Source organism: Chrysochloris asiatica, unplaced genomic scaffold (genome assembly GCF_000296735.1).
Source record: "Chrysochloris asiatica unplaced genomic scaffold, ChrAsi1.0 scaffold00350, whole genome shotgun sequence".
NCBI lineage: Eukaryota > Metazoa > Chordata > Mammalia > Afrosoricida > Chrysochloridae > Chrysochloris > Chrysochloris asiatica.
The window spans coordinates 985122-1003311 of NW_006408868.1; the positions used below are offsets into that span (position 1 = coordinate 985122).

The 18190-nt window shown below is 48.8% G+C and overlaps 1 protein-coding gene across 1 annotated transcript in view; it reads left to right on the top strand.

The window, feature by feature from the left end:
- The first annotated feature begins 8861 nt into the window (after window positions 1-8861).
- DNAH1 (dynein, axonemal, heavy chain 1) overlaps window positions 8862-18190 on the top strand; it is a 151529-nt gene continuing 142200 nt past the window's right edge. Inside the window, exons 1-3 of the mRNA XM_006876051.1 lie at window positions 8862-8925; window positions 10393-10512; window positions 16899-16962. Of these exons, the coding sequence (XP_006876113.1) occupies window positions 8862-8925; window positions 10393-10512; window positions 16899-16962 (248 nt within the window). The remainder of the gene's footprint in view (window positions 8926-10392; window positions 10513-16898; window positions 16963-18190) is intronic.

Sequence of the window (18190 nt, forward strand, 5' to 3'; positions counted from 1 at the left end):
ACTAACATTCTCTGGAGAGCAGGAGGCAGGAACTCTGCCAGAGTCCCACCTTGCACAGAACTATAAGAACTGGACACCCGTTAGACTCTGCCTAGCCCAGCTCTCCTGGTACCTCCTCAGGGAAGCCTTCCTGTCTCCACAGAGCCTGGCCACACCAAACCTGCAGCCACTGTCAGCTGTCTCCTGGGACGCCCTTGAAAGAAAAGTTCACTTCCATCCCTGTCTTCCTCCCTCCCTTCCTTTCTCCTTTCCTCCCCTTCTCTTCCCCCTCCCCCTTCCTTTTATTTGCAGGAAAGTTGTCAGAATAAGAATGGAACCCAGGATAGCCTTGTATCCATTAGTCATATTAACTGTTGGTCACAGTTTGCCTCATTTGCTTTATCTATCTTTCTATATACTTACTGTGTGTCATGGTGGTAATTCCCACTCATAGCGACCCTGCATAGGGTTTCTGAGACTGTAAATCTTTCTCCCACAGAGCAGCAGCTGGTAGATTCAAACTGCTGACCTCGTGGTTAGCAGCTGAACACGTAACCCACTATGCTACCAGGGTTCCTTTGTGTGTGTAGACATACATAACTTTTTTTCCCCCAGAACCATTTGAGGGCAAATTGCAGACATCATAGCTAAAAGAACAGTTTCCTATTGGTCTCTGTCTCCTGGAGCTAGCCCAGAGGAGTCCAGACCACATTGTGTGGGATAAATGAAGCCTGACACAGGCTACAAATAAGTGGATGTCACCTACTGGGAACCTGAGGCCTGGGGACTGGAGGGCCTTGGCCAAGGCCAGATCAGGAGTTAGAGCAGCCCAGGGCTGGGGGCCATGTCCTTTTTGTGTTTATTCTCCTTAAGCCTAAAGAGTGGGGGTGGGTGGTGGGTGGGAGGGTGACGGCATCCTGGGCCTGTGGCCCTGAAACCAATTGGAAGGGAGCTGTTGCCCACTGAGGCAAGCATGTGGTGTTTTCCCAGTGTGGAGTTGCAGCATATGTGTGTGAGATGAGCAGGTGGAGCTGGGAGAACAGGAATGCCCCATGTGGCACCCAACATACTTGGGAGAACTCGGATGACTAGGTGATGCCTTGTCCTGAATAGATGTGGGAAAACCCAACTGCTGGAGGTCCCAGCCCCACATTGAGGCCTCAAAATCCTGCCTTTGGGACTCTTCTCATAACCCCATGAAGAACAGAGGGCTAAGGTCCCAGGCCTCCTGTGGCCTGATCCTTGATCCCTGAGGCAGAGCTGTGTTCTTTGCTTGCTAGTGCCCCAGTTTTTCCTAATGGAGTCCTTTCCTCAGATGGCCGATCTCTATCCTTCCCAGCGCCACATCCAAAGGTCATGGCTAAGAAGTTTGGCATTTAAAAATCTCACGTTGAAAGACGACCTGAGCTCTGAAGCTCTGATTTCTTCCCTCCCTTGTAGGTGAACTCCCTCTTCTCCAAGAAGCCCTCCAGAGACACACCTGTCTGGAACTGTCATCTGTTTGTTCCTTTGCTGGTCCACACTGTTTACTGCCCACTCACGGGCCTTTCTCCTTGCCCCTGTCCCAGGCCAGGAATGTAACCATAGATTGGTCCTCTCAGGAGATTGGGCTCCTTCGCTATCTATCCCCTGTGCCTAATGTGTCTGAAAATCCACAGGCCCTGGGCTGGGTAAGGTGAGGGGCAGGTACGGTAGCTCCTATTGAGAGAGGAAAAGGGTTCAAAACCACCAGCCCCTTAGGCAGAGGAAGACCTCCAATTTGGGTCTCTGACCACCTACCTGCTCAGCACCTTCTGCTTATTCCCTCAGAGTGTAAGTGAACTGAAGCATTGTCCCCAGTCCTCACCTTGGGTGACCACAGACCTGCAGAGCAGAGGGAGGGATGCCCCAATCGCTTTGGTCCCCCCAGCCCACCCATGTGAAAACCCAGGGGACACTGGCACCCTCCCCCTCTACTCTCCCCCATGCAGAGATTTCAGCCAATTAGCACATACAGTATTTACTTAATTAGGGTAATGACATAATTAGTGTAACTTGGGCTCCATCACATGGCTTCAACATGCAATTAGGAGCTGTCAGCGGGAGGTGACATTGTGAAAAACCCCGCTCATTCAGTTTTGGTTCCAGCATGGAGGCCACAGCAGCTGCCTCTGCTTGGGAGGCAGGCAGGGCAGCGGGCAGACAGCCTTGGAGTGTGTGTTGCAGGGAGAGTCAAAAGAGGCAGGAGGGCAGTCCCTGGGTTGGTCAAGTCCCTGTCCAAGCCTACTCTCATCACATTCAGATATTGCCCCCATCCCCCAGTCCTGGGGCTGGGCAGGTCCCCTGGCTTGGTTGGGATGGCCAAGATTAGGTGACTAAGTCCTAAAGGCCTCTCAGCCACAAACTCTCTGCCTGAAATGCCACCATCTTCAGGCTGTGGCTTCTCTCTTCAGAGTCTTGCTGCTTACTGACCCACCCGCCTTCTCAGACCCACTGGCCTGTTGGCCCCTCAGGTGGCCCTGGGAGGCTACAGACTGGCAGGACTGGGAAAGTTACTGTTATCCACATTGAATGAATGGGGAAACTGGGGCTTGGGACAAGGATGATGATAGAGCCAGTCATGGAAGTGTTAATCAGAAGGAGCAGCTTGACACTGATGGAGATTCAATCTCAGGGAGGTCTCCTGCCCCATGGGCCTCTTCCCTTAGGATGGGGCAGGGCTGCCTTTGGAGTCACTAAGAAGATCCTCTTTCCCACCTCAGGGCCCCTGTCTCCTTCTGAGAGGACAGGAACCTCCTGAGACCTTCCACAGGTCTTCCCCTTGGGGACCCTCACAACTTCCCTTGGTCAACGGTGAGGTGAGAGAGGGAAGGAATATGAAAACCAGTGCCACCATTGCATAGATGGGGAAACTGAGCTCCAGTAATTCCCAGGAAGTGCTGTCAGTACTGAGGTAAGGTCCCAGCAACACTACCCCCTGCCAGGCCCTAAGGCCTCAGTTTCTCTGTAAGGGGAAGTCTATGCTTCAAAGTCTTAAACATATTGGGACTATCTAGAGCCCCTGAAAGATGAGACCCTAGAAACTTGACATCCAATTGCACCCCCTCCAAACTTCACTTTGTGCTCTGCCCCTATCTGGGTTACTCCCACTGCACAGATGAGGTCCCCAGCTGCAGGGAAGAGAACCCATTCCTGGGTTCCCCTGAATTCTGACTTTCCCTCTTTACTCAGTCTGCAGTGCCACAACCACTGAGTCAAAATAAGGGAAAAGACCTGCACATGATTGTCTCAGATGCTGATTTATAGCTCTCTGCTCCCGTCTGCCTATCAATGGAAAATAGCACCTATGGCCGGCATGGAAATTTTGTTCCTGTGTAAACATCTGACACACCTTTTAGATAACTTTACCATAATATCGCCTCAAAAATACTAGTCAAGCTCGTGTTCTTTTACTTGAGACATTTTGACACCACATGAAAATTACAACGGCACCTCTTTTGTTTTCACTGATGAAAATTGCTGTATGATGGGCTTAAAGGCATTTCCCCGTTTCATCTCTTTCTATACTCAGCAGAGCAGTCCTGGGCCTTCTGGGCAGAAGCAATATTGGAGCCTGTGGTGTGGGAATCTTATGCTCAAATTACTTCCCTGGGGGGCAGCACACCTTACACACGGCCTGCATCTTCGGCTTATGCCTGTCCAGACCCACCACCCCAGTCCACTACTAGTCATTCTGGGATGTGGAAAGGGCAGAATGTTTCAGAATCAGATGGATTTGGATGGAGCAAAGTGTAAAGAGGGAGGAGGGGAATGGCAGGTGGACTCTGAGGCTGCTGGAGGTCACCACAAAGGAGAGAACAGAAAAAAATGACAGGAGCTCTAAAGGGGTGATGGGGAATCAAAATGCAGCCGGGCTCAATGGTATCGCTGGAGAGGAGCCACCCAGTATAGTAACTCACAGTATCACTTCCTCCCACCCCCTTCCATGGACCTTCTCTTGTGTTGGACCATACAGAGTCTTTAGTAATGCTAATGATCAGTTTTAATCACAGAATAATATGTGATAGATTTAGTTGCAAATTGCTTAAGTGAGTATATGAATCCTAACAACAGAATTGTTTTGTGAAATCTTTCTACATTGAATTGTAATATTATTATTGTTGTTTTTCAGTGCCATCAAGTTGATTCCAACTCTTAGTGACCTTACATGGGGTTTCCAAGGAGTGGATGGTAGGTTTGAGCCTCCAACTGTTACATTTAGCAGCCTAGTGCTTATCCTACATCACCACACAAGGACTCAAATATTAATAGGTAAGACATTATTAGTGACTGAATAGAAGACTTTTTAAAAACGTTTTTTAATGTTTCTCTTTATTTTCAAAAAAAAGCTATTGATAAAGGTTAATACTACTTACTACAATATTGTAGCTAAAACACCTGAAAATTTGACAAAATTGGCAACTATATAAACATCAACAGCAATGAAAACAACTGCATGTGCTTGTAGCAGCACAGATGAAAGCACATGATTTGAAGTAACATTTCCTTCAAATCAATGGGTAGGGTTTGGTACACGTTCTGGTCAGAGCTGTCATTATTACTCAATTACAATGACACTTTAAATCATGTGGTTTCATCTGCACTGTAAATCTTTACAGGAGCAGAAAGCCTCATCTTTCTCCCATGGAGAGGCTGATGGATTTGGAATGCTGACCTTGTAGTTAGCAGTCCAGTGCTGATTCTACAGCACCACCAGCATTCCTCAGAGGGCATTAGAAGTTAAAAAATAATTAGCATAGAGCTTCAGCATTGTAGGTATATTAATATATATATATAGGAAAAATGTTTTTGTTGTTATAACTAATTACAGGAATATTTTTAATAAAACATAATACATTTCTGCTGAAACATGGCACAGAAATTTTAGAGACGAGCCATTTTGGTGTCACCTCCTCTGACAATTGTCACCTGGTGTAGTCTGCAACCCCTGAGTCATCCTGGTGATGCCACTGGCCAGGCTGGCCTCCTTGGGGCTGCTTTTCCAAATCTCTTCCACTCATTGGAGATAACCACATTAAAAGTAACACCCACACACAGACCTGAGATAGACAGCAAGACATAATCTTGCTATGTCCACCCAACAACCTCACTGAGGTTACTCAGAGATAAGGCTGCATGCAGATAAGAGCCTCTGGGAGAGGAAAAGATCACAAAGACAGCCTTGATCCAGAAAAAAACAAATGAAACCCCATTGCTGTTGATTCAATTCCAACTCATAGAGACCCTATTGGATAGAGCAGAACTGCCCCAGAGGGTTTCTGAGGTTGTAAGTGTTTAGGGAAAGCAGATTACCACATCGTTCCCCCATGGAGAAGCTGGCGGGTTCAAACCAACAACTTTTTGGTTAACATTTGAGTGTTTGGCCACTGAGCCACCAGGGCTCATGGAGACTGTCAAATACAAAAGTATTAGTTTTAACTTGCTGAATCTTCTTACAACTGGTAATGAAAGCTGCAATGGTTAATGTTTTTTTTGGCAGGTGCCTTCAAGTCGGTTCCCACTCACAATGATAGTCTACAGGGTTTCCAAGGAACAGCTGGTAGATTTGAACCGCCGACTTAGTAATTTGCAATCCAGTGCTGATCCTACAGTGCCACACCAGAATAGAAACTGCTAAGTGGCACCTGCCTTCGTGTGTTGCCCAGACCTCTGTTCCTGCCTTAAAATTAAACTAAAAAATTTTTTGTTATTGCGGTTGAGAATATACAGAGCAAAATACACACCAATTCAATTGTTTCTGCATGTACAATTTAGCGACACTGCTCATATTCTTGAAATTGTGCAGCCACGATCACCCTCCTTTCCTGAGTTCTTCCTCCTCCTTCACCATAAACTAACTGCCTGTGAAGGTTCCTATCTAATCTTTCAAGTTGCGGCTGTTAATTTGATTCCATACGGATAGATAGATATGAGGAGGTATCAAAAAGTTTGTGAGAAAATTCTGTTATCTATACATTTTCTTTTTTCACAAACGTTTGGAAACCCCCTTGTAAAAAAGAGCATAATGCTCAAGGCAGACTTTTTTTTTTTTTTTTCTGGAGTCCCTCTGTGGCACTGTAGGATAAGCAACTGGACTGCAAGGTTGTTTGAGCCATAAGGTCAGCAGTTTAAACTCAGCAGCTGCTCCTCAAAAACCCTATATAGGGTAACTGTGAGTCGGAACTGACTTGACAGTACTTTAACAACTTTAAAGATGATCTCAGGGCAATAGTTTCAGGGTTTCATTTAGCCTTCATGGCTCTAGAAAGTCTAGAGTCCATGAGAATTTGCATTTAGTGCTGCATTTTCTCCCTTCAGATCAGGATTCTTCTATAGAATCTTTGCCCAAAATGTTCAGTAATGGTAAATAAACATCATCCATTTCTTCTGGTCTGATGGCTAAGGAGGTAGTTGTTTATGGAGGCAATTAGCCAAATATTCCATTTCCTTCTCCTAGTCCTAACTCCTTCTTCCTCTGTTGCTCCAGGTGAATAGAGGCAATTTGTTGTACCTTGGATGACTGCAAGCTTTTAGGGCCTCAGGCATTATGCAATGAACAAGGTGGTAGAATAGTACATGTTATTAGGCCAATAACTGGGATGTCCCTTGAAACCATGACCGTAAACCTCTAAAGTAAGGAATCACACCCCACGAACTGTTTGGTTGTACATATGCAATCTCATTGTAAATATGTCACACAACTTTGTCCATTCATCTTTTTACAGGTGTACAACTTGTTGACAACAATTATATTAATCGATTGTACAACCCTACACTTAACCAAAGAGATTTTTCCATTCCTGTAAACCGGAATTCAAAGCTCCATAAGCACTAGCCTTCCCTCTCCCTAATCCTTGGCAATCACTAAGAAACATTGGTCTCTATACCTTTGCCTATTCTTGTATTTTTATATAAGTGAGGTCATATATTTGCCTTTCTGTGATTGATTTATTGCATTTATTATATTTTTAAGCTTCATAAATATCAAGACTTTAGTTCTCCTACTGGCTAAGTAGTATTTCATTGCATGTACGTACTACATTTTGTCTATCCATTTATCTGTTGATGGGCATTTAGGTTGTTTACACCTTTTGGCAATTGTGACTAGTTCTGCAATGAACATTGGTGTCCAAGTCTTTGTTTCAGTCTCTGCTTTAAGACTTTGGGGCACATACGTAGGAGTAGAACTGCTGGGTCATATGGCTGTTGTTGCTATTATGTTCTGTCAAGTTCCAACTCCCAGACCCTCCCTGTACAGGGTTTCCAAGGAGTGGCTGATGGGTTTGAAGTGATGACCTTGCCGTTAGCAGTCCAGTGCTTACCCTACAGTGCCACACTACGACTCTGGGTCTTATGGTAGTTTTATTTTTAGTCTTTTTAGGAAGTGTCATACTGTTTTCCGAAGTGTCTGTATCATTTCGTCTTCCCACTAATCATTGATGAAAGTTCCAGTTTCTTCACAACCTAGCCAACATTTGTCATTTCTTTTTTTTTTTTTTCACCCCTTTCCTTTTTTAAAAAATCTTAACTATCCTGGTGAGAGTGAAATGGTATCTCATAGTGGTTTTGATTTGCATCTTTCTGTTGGCTAATGACACTGAACATCTTTTTATGTGTTTGGTGGCCTCTTTGGCCAAATGTCTATTCAAGTCCTTTGCCCAGTTTATGACTGGGCTCTTTATCTTTTTGTTGTTAAGTTGTCAAAGTTTATACTGATTTTGGTGACTAGATTCTTATTGGATACATAGCTTCAGCAGATATTCTTCCAGGCTTGTCTTTCACTTTTTGGTAAAGTCTTCCAGGAACAAATGTTTTTAATTTGTATGAGGCCCGCTTCTGTCTTACCAGAAACTCAGGTGAAGTCACCAACGCTGTGTCATTTATAAGGTATTTTATGCCTCCAGCTTATGGGCTCCTCCTACAGTCTGCTAAATGGTACAGACATTGCTACCTCTTAGGTGGGGAAACTGAGGCAGTGAGACCCTGTAAAGGGCAGTTGTTGTTATGTGCCGTGGAGTCAGTTCCGACTCATAGCGACCCTGTACAGGGTTTCCAAGGCTGTAAATCTTTACGGGAGCAGAAAGCCTTATCTTTCTCCCGCGGAACAGCTGGTAGTTTCAAACTGCTGACCTTGTGGTTTGCAGCCCGATTCGTAACCACTACGCTACTAAAGCTCCTTGTAAAGGGCAGTACGAAGTCTCAAACCCCAGCCTTGATCCTTGCAGGCCAGTGACTCCCCCTTACACACAGAGCATCCACACCCCTGTCCCACCCCTGACCAAATGGCTACAGGGAGCGACCTGGTTGAGAGCAGCATCCAACCAACTAAAATGGGGCCCCATTGAGTGTGAAGGTCTGGGATGATTCCCAGGGCTGGGGCCTCCCAGACAGGAGACAGGGATTCCTCAGTTCATAAGGGCAAGGGGAAATTGCCAGTCAGAGCTGTTTCCCCAGGGGCCCTGATCCCCAAGCAGAGCAGGAGACTGGCAGACAGCCATGGTTGCTGGAAATGCCTAAGTCACAACAGAATTAAAACCCTTTTCCTGCTGTCCTGTTTTTACTAAGTCTGGAACATAATCTGTGAGGTAATGAGATGAAGACGCACAGGAAAAATCCAATACCACCAAGAGAAGAGAGGCTGGGACTGTGGCCAAAGGGCCAAGAGGCTCTGAGCACCAGTCTAGCCTTGTCTGGGCACAGTTGGGAGGCCAAGGAAGGTGGTTTGGCCATTTCAGAGGTGGAGATGTTGGAAAGAACAGGTCAGTGAAAGGGAACTGGAGGGTCCTGGATTGTCCGTGTCAGAATTGGGACACCTGGGGTTGGCTAGGGCTGGAAGCAGCCTCTCCTCTCTTGGGCTGGCTACCATGGGTCCACACTCAGGTTCTGGGCAGATCATCAGCCCTGAGAAAGTGTCCCAAACTACCTACCGTACTTCCTTCCTTTTGAAAATGTTTGCTAATCACCAAATATGGGCCAGCTACCTTGGGCTTGGCTTCTGCGCATACTTTCAGCATTCATTCAAGAGAACATTCCTCCTGTGTGCCAGGCATATTGCATTCTAGGCATTGGAGATTCAGTAAGGGCCAAGACAGATGAAGTTCTGCTCTCATGGAGCCTGTACTCTAGTTGTGGGACATAGGAAAACAGAGACATTGTCAAATGCTAACTGGTGCTATGTAGAAAAAAATACTATCAGGGTGATATGCAAGGACCTGGGGATAATTTTAGACTGAGAAGCCAGAGAGGTTGCAGTGACATAGGCACAAAATAAGGTTTCTAAAGGTCAGGGGAAAAGGTATTCCAGACAGAAAGAACAGCAAATACAAAAACCCTGAGGCCTTTGCTGCACCTAGGGCTGCCCCTGTGACTGGGGCAAGAGAAGAAGGGAAAGGGAATATATGAGACCAGAGGAGCCACGGTCCCCTGCAGGGGTTCTGTAAGCTAGGCCCATGGTCTTTATTCTATGTGTGATAGGAAGTCATCAGAGGGATTTTTAAAATTCACTGTGGTTAAGTGTGTGGAGATTGGATTGTGGAGGCCCAGAGAGCAGGCAGGGGATGGATGTTGAGGGGAGAAGTTCAGGACTTGATGTGGGTTGGTGGCAAGGGGACACTAGGGGATGTTTTTGGAGACAGGACCAACAGGACTCAAGGATGGTTTGGCTATAGGAAGTAAGGAAGGGAGTTGTCAAGGGTGGCTCTTCAGTTCCTGGCTTGAGCACGTGAGCCAAGCCGTTTTCAAAAGAGGAGAATGCTGGGAAGAGTAGACTGGTGAAAGGGAAATCAGGGTTCTGGTTCGTGCATTTTTGGCTTGGAATGCCTGGGACTGGACAGAGCAGGAGGCACCAAGGAAGCAGCTGGTAGATTTAGGGTTGGAGTTCCAGAGAAAGCACTGCTTCAAAGAGAGATTGAGTCATCTTCTCAGCACAGAGATGTGTTGCCCCTGTACAAGGGCCAAGGTCTCCTCTGCCCCCAGAATCCAGAGATTCAAACAACTCAATGATCTGGAGGTCCACAGCAGAGCCAAGACAGGAGCTAGTTGGAAGGGACCCTGCTCTCAATGCCTGCTACATATCTCCCCAGGAGCCAAGACCACCGTGCCTCATCCCAAGGCTAGAGAAGTCAGCTGGTGATACAAACTTGGCTTTCTTGGAGTCATAGGCCAAACTAGAAGTGGAAGGTGTTTTTAAGTGACATTCTGCCCACCCTAACCCTGCCTAGTGGAACCCCATCATGGCTTGAAATGCTCCTTCTGAGGACCTGGGAGGCTCCATAGTCTCCATCACCACCAGTTAGCTGTGTGTCCTTAGGAAAGGCCCTCCCCTCTCTGGGCTTTGGCTTCCCCATTAAGAGACAGCTGGAAGAGTAACTCTGAGTTCCTGTCCGTCCCCATCAGGGTCTTTGAATGCAAAAGTCAACCAGGCTACATCTGTCATGCAGAGCTCAATGTGGCTTCAGTCCCAGCTCAGGGAGGGCATCCAGGGAGATGGGGCTGCCAAGGCTGCTTTCCCTGCAGGTGTGGCCTGTGGCCCTGGCCTCCACTCCAGAGACTCCCAACTCTTTGAGGTCCATGTGTGACAGATGGCAGTCACTGCCCTGGCATCCTCTCTGGACAGAAAGGAGGTGGCTGCCACAACCATTGCTACCACCAGAGTCATCCTCCAGACCCTTCACTCCTCACTGCCAAGCACATTAGGGGGATAATTAAGTAAAAATAGGCCTTCCGACCAGTGTAGCTCATTAAGTTCTAATTAAGTTAATTAGTTCCAGGTGTGGATGGCGCAGCTCGAGTGCTGTAACGGCTGTTGTTTGCTGTAATTGCATTTTCGCAGCAGCAGCAGTGATGGTGGTGGTAATAGTGGTGGCAAGGCAGTGGCTTCCTCTGAGGCCTGGAGGCCCGCCAAGGAGTTCAGGAGGCAGCCGCTGAGCTGGGAGGGGGAGAACGGGGCACAAAGCAGCTGAGTAGGTTGGTGACCACCCACAAAGAGTGGTGGCTGGAAGGTCAAGGTCTCCCATGCCCAGGTGCAGTGGACAGAGCCAGCAACAGGCACCCTCCCATCTGGCTGAGGAGGGTGGGTGCATTGTGACTGGTCGTTTAGACTTGCTTCCCTCTCACTCCATCACAGACTCCAGTCAAGACTGTGAAAAGCTTTACAGAAGGGGAATATGTGACCAAGAGGCAGATGACGAGACCTTCAGGAATCACCCTAAATCATTCCCTCTGTTTAGCTTAAGTCCCTAGTCCCTGTGTCTTCCTGGCAGCTCTGAGGCACTTGGAGATGACATTCAGAGCAGAGTGGGGGCCACAGGAGTAGGGAGCCTATGCGGTGAACCTGCTGGCCTGGCTAATCTCCCTAAGGCCACTTTCTGTTAGCCTGGCGTCTGGACTCATGCTCCTGCTTGGGGACTCACTTGAACGTTCATCATTCATTCTGCGTCACTCATTGAGCATTTCCTCTGTGCCAGGTTGCAGGGCCGGGGCTGGGCACACAGTGCCAGGCAAGACCAGTTGAACCCTGCTCTGAGCACGCATCATCTTTCCAAGGAGGTGGACTTTTGAATGGTTTCTGCATACTGTTTCTGCTACGGCTACAGTACGCCACCACCATCAGTCTGTCAGTTTGTTATACTGTAGTGGCCAGTGGGTGAAGAGGAAGCTTTCAGTCCTGCAAGGAAGGGCCTTAGGAGTGGGATTAAGCTCTGAGACATCCCCACACAGCTGGGACTAGGGTGGGACAAGCAACATGCCTAGGATGAAAAACTGGAGGTATTCACTCTCAGTCTTAGCTTCCCACCTCTTCCTGGTCCCTTGAAATTCCTTACTAAGAAAGACACAGATCAGAGAGTGGGAGTCATCCATGGGAGCAGGGCAATGGGGGCTAGTGCTGGACAGGGAGTGCCCACCTCCTCCATCCTTCAACTCCTACCTGGGAGATGCTGTCCCCTCCAGGACCAAAATGGGGCTAGGATGGTATCATCTCACATGCTCCCAACAGGTACTCCAGTTCTATTCTGATGTTCAAAAGTCAGATACCTATCCAACTTCCTTTTGCATGCCTCCCATGATGGGGAGCTCCCTGCCACCTGGGCAGTCCAAGCTCTTGGCCTAGATCATTATAAAAAAAGTTGTTACCCTGAGCCCAACTCTGCTTTGTACCATCTTCTACCTAGCAGTGGCCCAGCTCGGTCTCTTATCCTGTCCCTCTCCTATCCTAGGTCTGTCTGCTGATTCCCATCCCCAACACATTTTAGGCAGCTTAACATCTTTGAGCCTTAACTTCTCTACCTATAAAACAGCCACTGTTTCCTCACACAGGGCTGGTGTGAGGATTAAAGTACATGTTGCTGCTAGTGGCCGTCGAGTGGCCTTGAATCCTGGTGACCTTATGAAGGAAACATCTCCTGGTCCTGTGCCAGCTTCATGACTGTTGGGATGTTTGAGTCTCTTGTTGCGGTTGTTGTATAAATCGGTCTCATTGAGAGTTTTCACTAACCCTTTACTTTAATAAATAAAATGTTCTTTTCTAGCCATTGGTCTTTCCTGATGATATGTCCAAAGTAAGCAAGACAGTGTCTCTCCATCTTCACTTCTAAGGAACATTCTGGTTGTATTTCTTTTAAGATTGATTTGTTTGTTCTTCTGGCAGTCTATAGAAGATTCTTTGTAAAAGATCAGGTATTCTTTGCCAACACCACAATTTGAATGCATCAATTTATGGCATGTGGCAATTTCTCAATACTTAGTTTCAAAGCCACAATGACTGAGCACGACCTTCCCACTGGAGTGGGCTGCCTAGTGGAGTGGAATCCGTCTGGACCTACTGTGCACCTGTTGGCCTCAGGCCGCACATCCACCACTGCACCCTCTCCCATCCAGCACAGATACAGAGCTCATCTCAGAGGAAGAGGTTCATGAGGAAAAGGAGGTGACATTTCTTTGGGATGGCAGAGCCTCAGTGAAATGCAGACCTGCCCCTGCTGGTATTGAATTGATGCTTAGTTCAGTATTCACTTCAGCCAAAGGAGCAGCCCCAGTTCTAGGCCCTGTCCTCTAGTTCCCCTGCCCCTCTCATCAAGTGGACAATGGTGGCTGAGAAAGGGGCATGTAAACCCACCCTGACTCAGTTGTCTGCTTAGAGATATTTCAGGGATATGTCATCTGTCATGTATGTGAGACAGCTCTAGTACTGGGGTTCTTTCCTAGACCTGCGTGGCCTATGGAGCCTCAGGCTCCTTGGAGGACCTACAGATCTTGTTGTTGCTATTAGGTGCCATCGAGTCGGTCTCCAACTCATAGTGACTATGCACAACAGAACGAAGCACTGACCGGGCCTGCACCATGTTGTTACACACGAGCCCATTGCTGCTGCCACTGTGGCAATCCATCTCCTTGGTGGTCTTCCTCTTTTTCACTGGCCCCTCTACTTCACCAAGCATAATGTCCTTCTCTAGGGACTAGTCCCTCATGATAACATGTCCAAAGTATGAGAGATGAAGTTTGGCCATCCCAGAGCATTCTGGAGTACTTCTTCCAACACAGATGCATTTGTTCTTCTGGAAGTCCATAGTACTCTCAATATTCTTCTCTAGCACCATAATTCAAATGCATCAATCATTCCACAGTCTTCCTTACAGAAGCTCATTGCAAACACACATAATTGTGTAGATCGTTGTCAGGGATGCTCAGATTCCTCCCATGAGACTGCAGGGTGATGAGCTTGGAGCAAGGGACTTGTGGGGAGCCCCGATTCTCCTCAAAGATAAAAAACAGCCCAAGACAGGAGCTGAGCCCCAGAGCCATCCTGTCCCCCTCCTCTGTGCTATCTGATTTTGGAGCCCCTTGCTCCTGTGTCATTCTACTTCTGCTCTCTGTTGGAAACCAGAGCTTGTTTCAAGGAGAATCCTTTAGATTTAGAAGGTTTAGCAATGATCATTCCCTCTAACTCCTGGTGACCCAGGACCCTGACTCCTGTCAGAAGGGAGAGAACACCACTAGTGGAGGAAATTGTCGGTACAAAGGCCCAGGGCAGTGAGGCAGGTGCTTTTTCAAAAACTAAAACCAAACCCACTGCCATTGAGTCCGTCCTGACTCAAATCGACCATACAGAACAGGAGTTCCAAGACTATAATCTTTATATAAGCAAACTGCCGCATCTTATTCCCACGGAGCATCTAGTCAGCTGTCATGGATTTCAACCCATTAGGGCTTCTTAGGTGCCTTTCAGATCATTTGAGTGGGCTGGGTTGGTGCTGGGAGAGCCTAGGATGTGTGGTTTATGGGATGGCATTCTGCAGAATGGGCCTGACTTCATTTGCACTCTAGCTGAGGCAGGGAGGGTTGACTTTAGACTATGTTGCTGAGAGGAGATGACTTGCTCAAAGTGGCACAGCTGGTGAGGCCTGGATTAGGGAGGAGCAGGCTACTACAAGCCTCCTTCTAACACTACCACAAATTTTGGTGGCTGGGGTCCTCCCTCTAGGAAGGCTAATTTTGGTTTGAGCGGCCTGATGCCTACAGGCCCTGAGACTATAAGCCCCCAGCAAATCTGATTCTGATCCCTCTGGGTGTAATACAGCCCAGGGCCCAGCTTTGCTTTGTGCCTCTGTTTCCCCAACTGTACAAGGCAGTTAACAAACTTTGACTTGGCCTATGCTCTTTTGTCTCCCAGAGAGAAGTGCCACCTACAGCGCATTTCTCAGATGGGACAATGAGACCTAAGGAGGGAATGGGAGAGCCTTAGCTCCGGGTTACTCCCAGGCCCACAGACCCAACTCTGTGGATATGGGCTGGCAGCCAGGAGAGGAGGTTGCAGCAGATTAGTGGCTAGTCAAGCCCAGCTTTATTGCATCTCCAGATTTCTTTAATCCGTCCTTCAGCCCCCCTTGGCCATGGGCCCACACCGCCATCCCAGCAGACTGAGTCAACTTGGGGCAAGGCCCCTCCCCCGTCCCCACTGCCCCCAGCCCCTACAATTATAGTTGGTCACAAAAGCTGGACCATGACCAGACAAAGGGACAAGGATGAAAGTGCTGGTTGTCATGGTAACCTGGTGGGGCTGCTGGGACCTGGGGGAGGGGCCTGGATGTGTGCCTGAGCCCAGGCATCTGGAAGATCTCTGAGCATGAGCCAGGGTGGCCCAGGGACCTAGGGGGAGCCCCCTCCTGCCCCGGGCCTACCACAGCCCAGCACACAATGACAACCTCACCCCCTCCACTGGTAGCACCTGCTCCCTGGGCCTCCCCTGGTGGCCCCATTATCTTGCACCTGCTGCTCCCCAACCTGCTTCTCAGCTCAGGCGCCTCAAGTCACTCCCTGCCCATCCCCAGGCCCAGCTGCCTGCTCTGAGGGCTGGCCAAGAAGGGCTGTGGTAGCAGGGAGGGCTGGGCAGCAGCAGAGGGTCCAGCTGCCAAGCTAGCCCTGCCTGACCAGCAATGTGTATGCCTAGGACAAGGCTTTCATATCAGAACCTCAGGCTGTACATCTATAAAATGGGAGCAGCCATACTTGTCCTCAGGGCCTCAAAGATTAGTTTTCCTCTTCTTAGAAGGAGATCTAAGGCCAGGATATGCCCAGGTATCGGAACAGACACCAGGTTGGGAAGACGTAGGAAGAGTCCCTCAAACTACTGCACAGGTGACCCCAGGGTGGGGCTAAGCAAGGTTTACATTCTCCACTATGCAGATGGAAAAACTGAGGCCTAGCAAGGGAAGGGAATTGCCCAGCAAGTGGATGGAAGAACCTAGGCCTTCTGTCCCTGTCCATGGCCCTTTCTGTTGTTGTTAAGTGATTTCAAGTAGGTTCTGACTCATAATGACCTTGTATAGGGTTTCTGAGGAATAGCTATTGGGTTTGAACCACTGACCTTATGGACCAGTGCTTACCTTATAGCACCACACCAGGCCCTTACTATGGGTGAGTAAAAGCTCAGAATGGTAGAGCATGGTCCTAAAGCAACCAGCCCTGGGAGAAGGAGCCTGGAGGGGACTCAGCTGAGTCTTTGCAAACCCAGACTCCCTGGGGGGTTAGAGTGAGGTATATGCTGGGTCACTGGGTGGAGAACGTTGAGACATCACTTAGCTGATGCATGAGTGACATTTGCCAAGCTCCTTGAGGCCTAGGGGAAATCACAGCTCAAAGCTCCAGCTCCGAGAGCCTAATTAAGATGAACAGCTCTCTGGGTCCCACTGAGAATGTCCTAGGGGAAATGTCACTGTCTCAGGGACTGTCACCGGGAGCTTCTCCCAGGCAGGTGGGGAACTTCCTCCTGGATGCTCCTGGGTAGCAGAGCCTCGGTATCCAGGACCCTGTCCTGGGCATGGTCTTGGGCTGTGGGTCAGAGGGAAATGGGAAGGGGTAGAGGGTGTGAAAATGGGGTCATGTGCAGCTGAGCTGGTGTCTGGGGACAGTCAGATTTTTCTGAGGGACCCAGCAGTGACCATTGCATGTTTCTTTACAAAGTGGTATAGGCCATCATCCTTTGGGGCGCCTGAAAGACAGCATGAGTGTATTCTACATTGAATTAATGCACAGAGGGCTTCCTGAGATGGTGTGGTTTGAGCTAGGAATGGAAAACTGATAGAAAAACAATTAATGTGCCTCTATTTCTATTTATTGTAGGAGCTCTGGTAGCGTAGTGGTTACGATTTGGGCTGCCAACCGCAAGGTCAGCAGTTCGAAACTACCAGTAGTTCTGCAGGAGAAAGATGAGGTGTTCTGCTCCTATAAAGATTTACAGCCTCGGAAACCCTATGCAGGGTCACTATGAGTTGGAACTGATTCCACGGTACTTAGCAACAACAACATTTCTGGGAGTAGCAAAAAATTGGGGGTAAACTCTCGATCTCACTCAACCTCCATGTTGACAATCCCTGTGCCTGAAACTCTGTTTCTCTTGGTGGCAGCTCAGTGCCCTGGCCTAGCAAACCAGAGGCAGATCCTGGGGACCCAAGAGGCATCTGGGAGCAGGTGGGGGTAGGCAGCTCTAGCTACCCTGTCTCAATGCCTGTCACCCTCCATTCCAGCTGGCCGGCCACATGAAGGGCACATCCACACCACCCCGGCCACCCCCACCTATTCACACGGGGCTTTCATCTCTGCAGCCAGTGAAGCATTGCTGCCCCACCCACCCACCCCCCCCCTGGTGCCACAGCGGGGAGACACGGGAGGGGGAGCCAGGTCTGCCAGGCCCTCAGACCCCTCCCTGTTGGAAGAACACAGGCCTGGGCCTGGGCACCCTGAGCAGCCTATCTACCCCATGCCACTAGAATCTTCTTCAGCAAAGAAGGGCTCTAAGAGAGAGATGGGTGCTGGGCTAAGACCCCTAAGACTCTATACCTAAGCGGCAGCCCTAGTCCCTCAGGAGCCCAGTCCCCCATGTAGGGGCAACACCATGGCTCAGTTTGTTCTTCTCCCAGAGAACCAGGTATGACAGCGTCCTGGCCAGGGCAGGAAGACAGAACTTCTGTCTTAATGGTGGTATTAGAGACTGGGTGTCTGAGACTCGGGGGACAGAGACTAACCCATGGTTCCCTGCCAGGCAGGAGAGGGGTGAGGTAGGGGTGTTTTCGGCTGTGTAAGCTGGACCTCCTGAGAGTGATCCTTTCCATAGTGGCCTATCCATCTGTCCAGCAGCCATGGTCCCTGGGACGTCACCAGTCGACTGTGTTGCCCTGGCAACTTTCCAGGATTATTGCTCTGTCCTTCTCATCCCTGACATCCCACCATTGGCTGGTGTTGCCATGGCAACTCAAATGGGTATGCCAGCTTTTTGGCCAGCTGTACTACTCAGTGTGTGAGGTGCCAGGCAAAAACGAGAAGGGAGGTACCTCTCCACAGGCTGTGTGGGTACATAATCCATATCCAGTCCCATGAAGCCAGACTGCCCTAACCAGGACTTTGAGGGTACGCTCAGTACCCTCAAAGAGCTGTGGCTACCCTTGCCTTTGATATCTGTCACCCTTCTTCAGTTCAACAGTTATCACTGTGTGAATGTTGACAAGAAAAGCAATACACCCATGGTTTGGGTTCAGGAAAGGCTGTACCATGCTTGGGTCTGGAAGGCTATATCTGAGTTGGCTAGGGGTAGGAGTTGGTGGAGAGACGTGTTCTGGGCAAAGGTCTAAGCACTGTCTCCAGGCACAGCTTTACACCCTGATTCTAGGTACCTCGTTCCCTGCCCTCTCCAGCTCTTCCA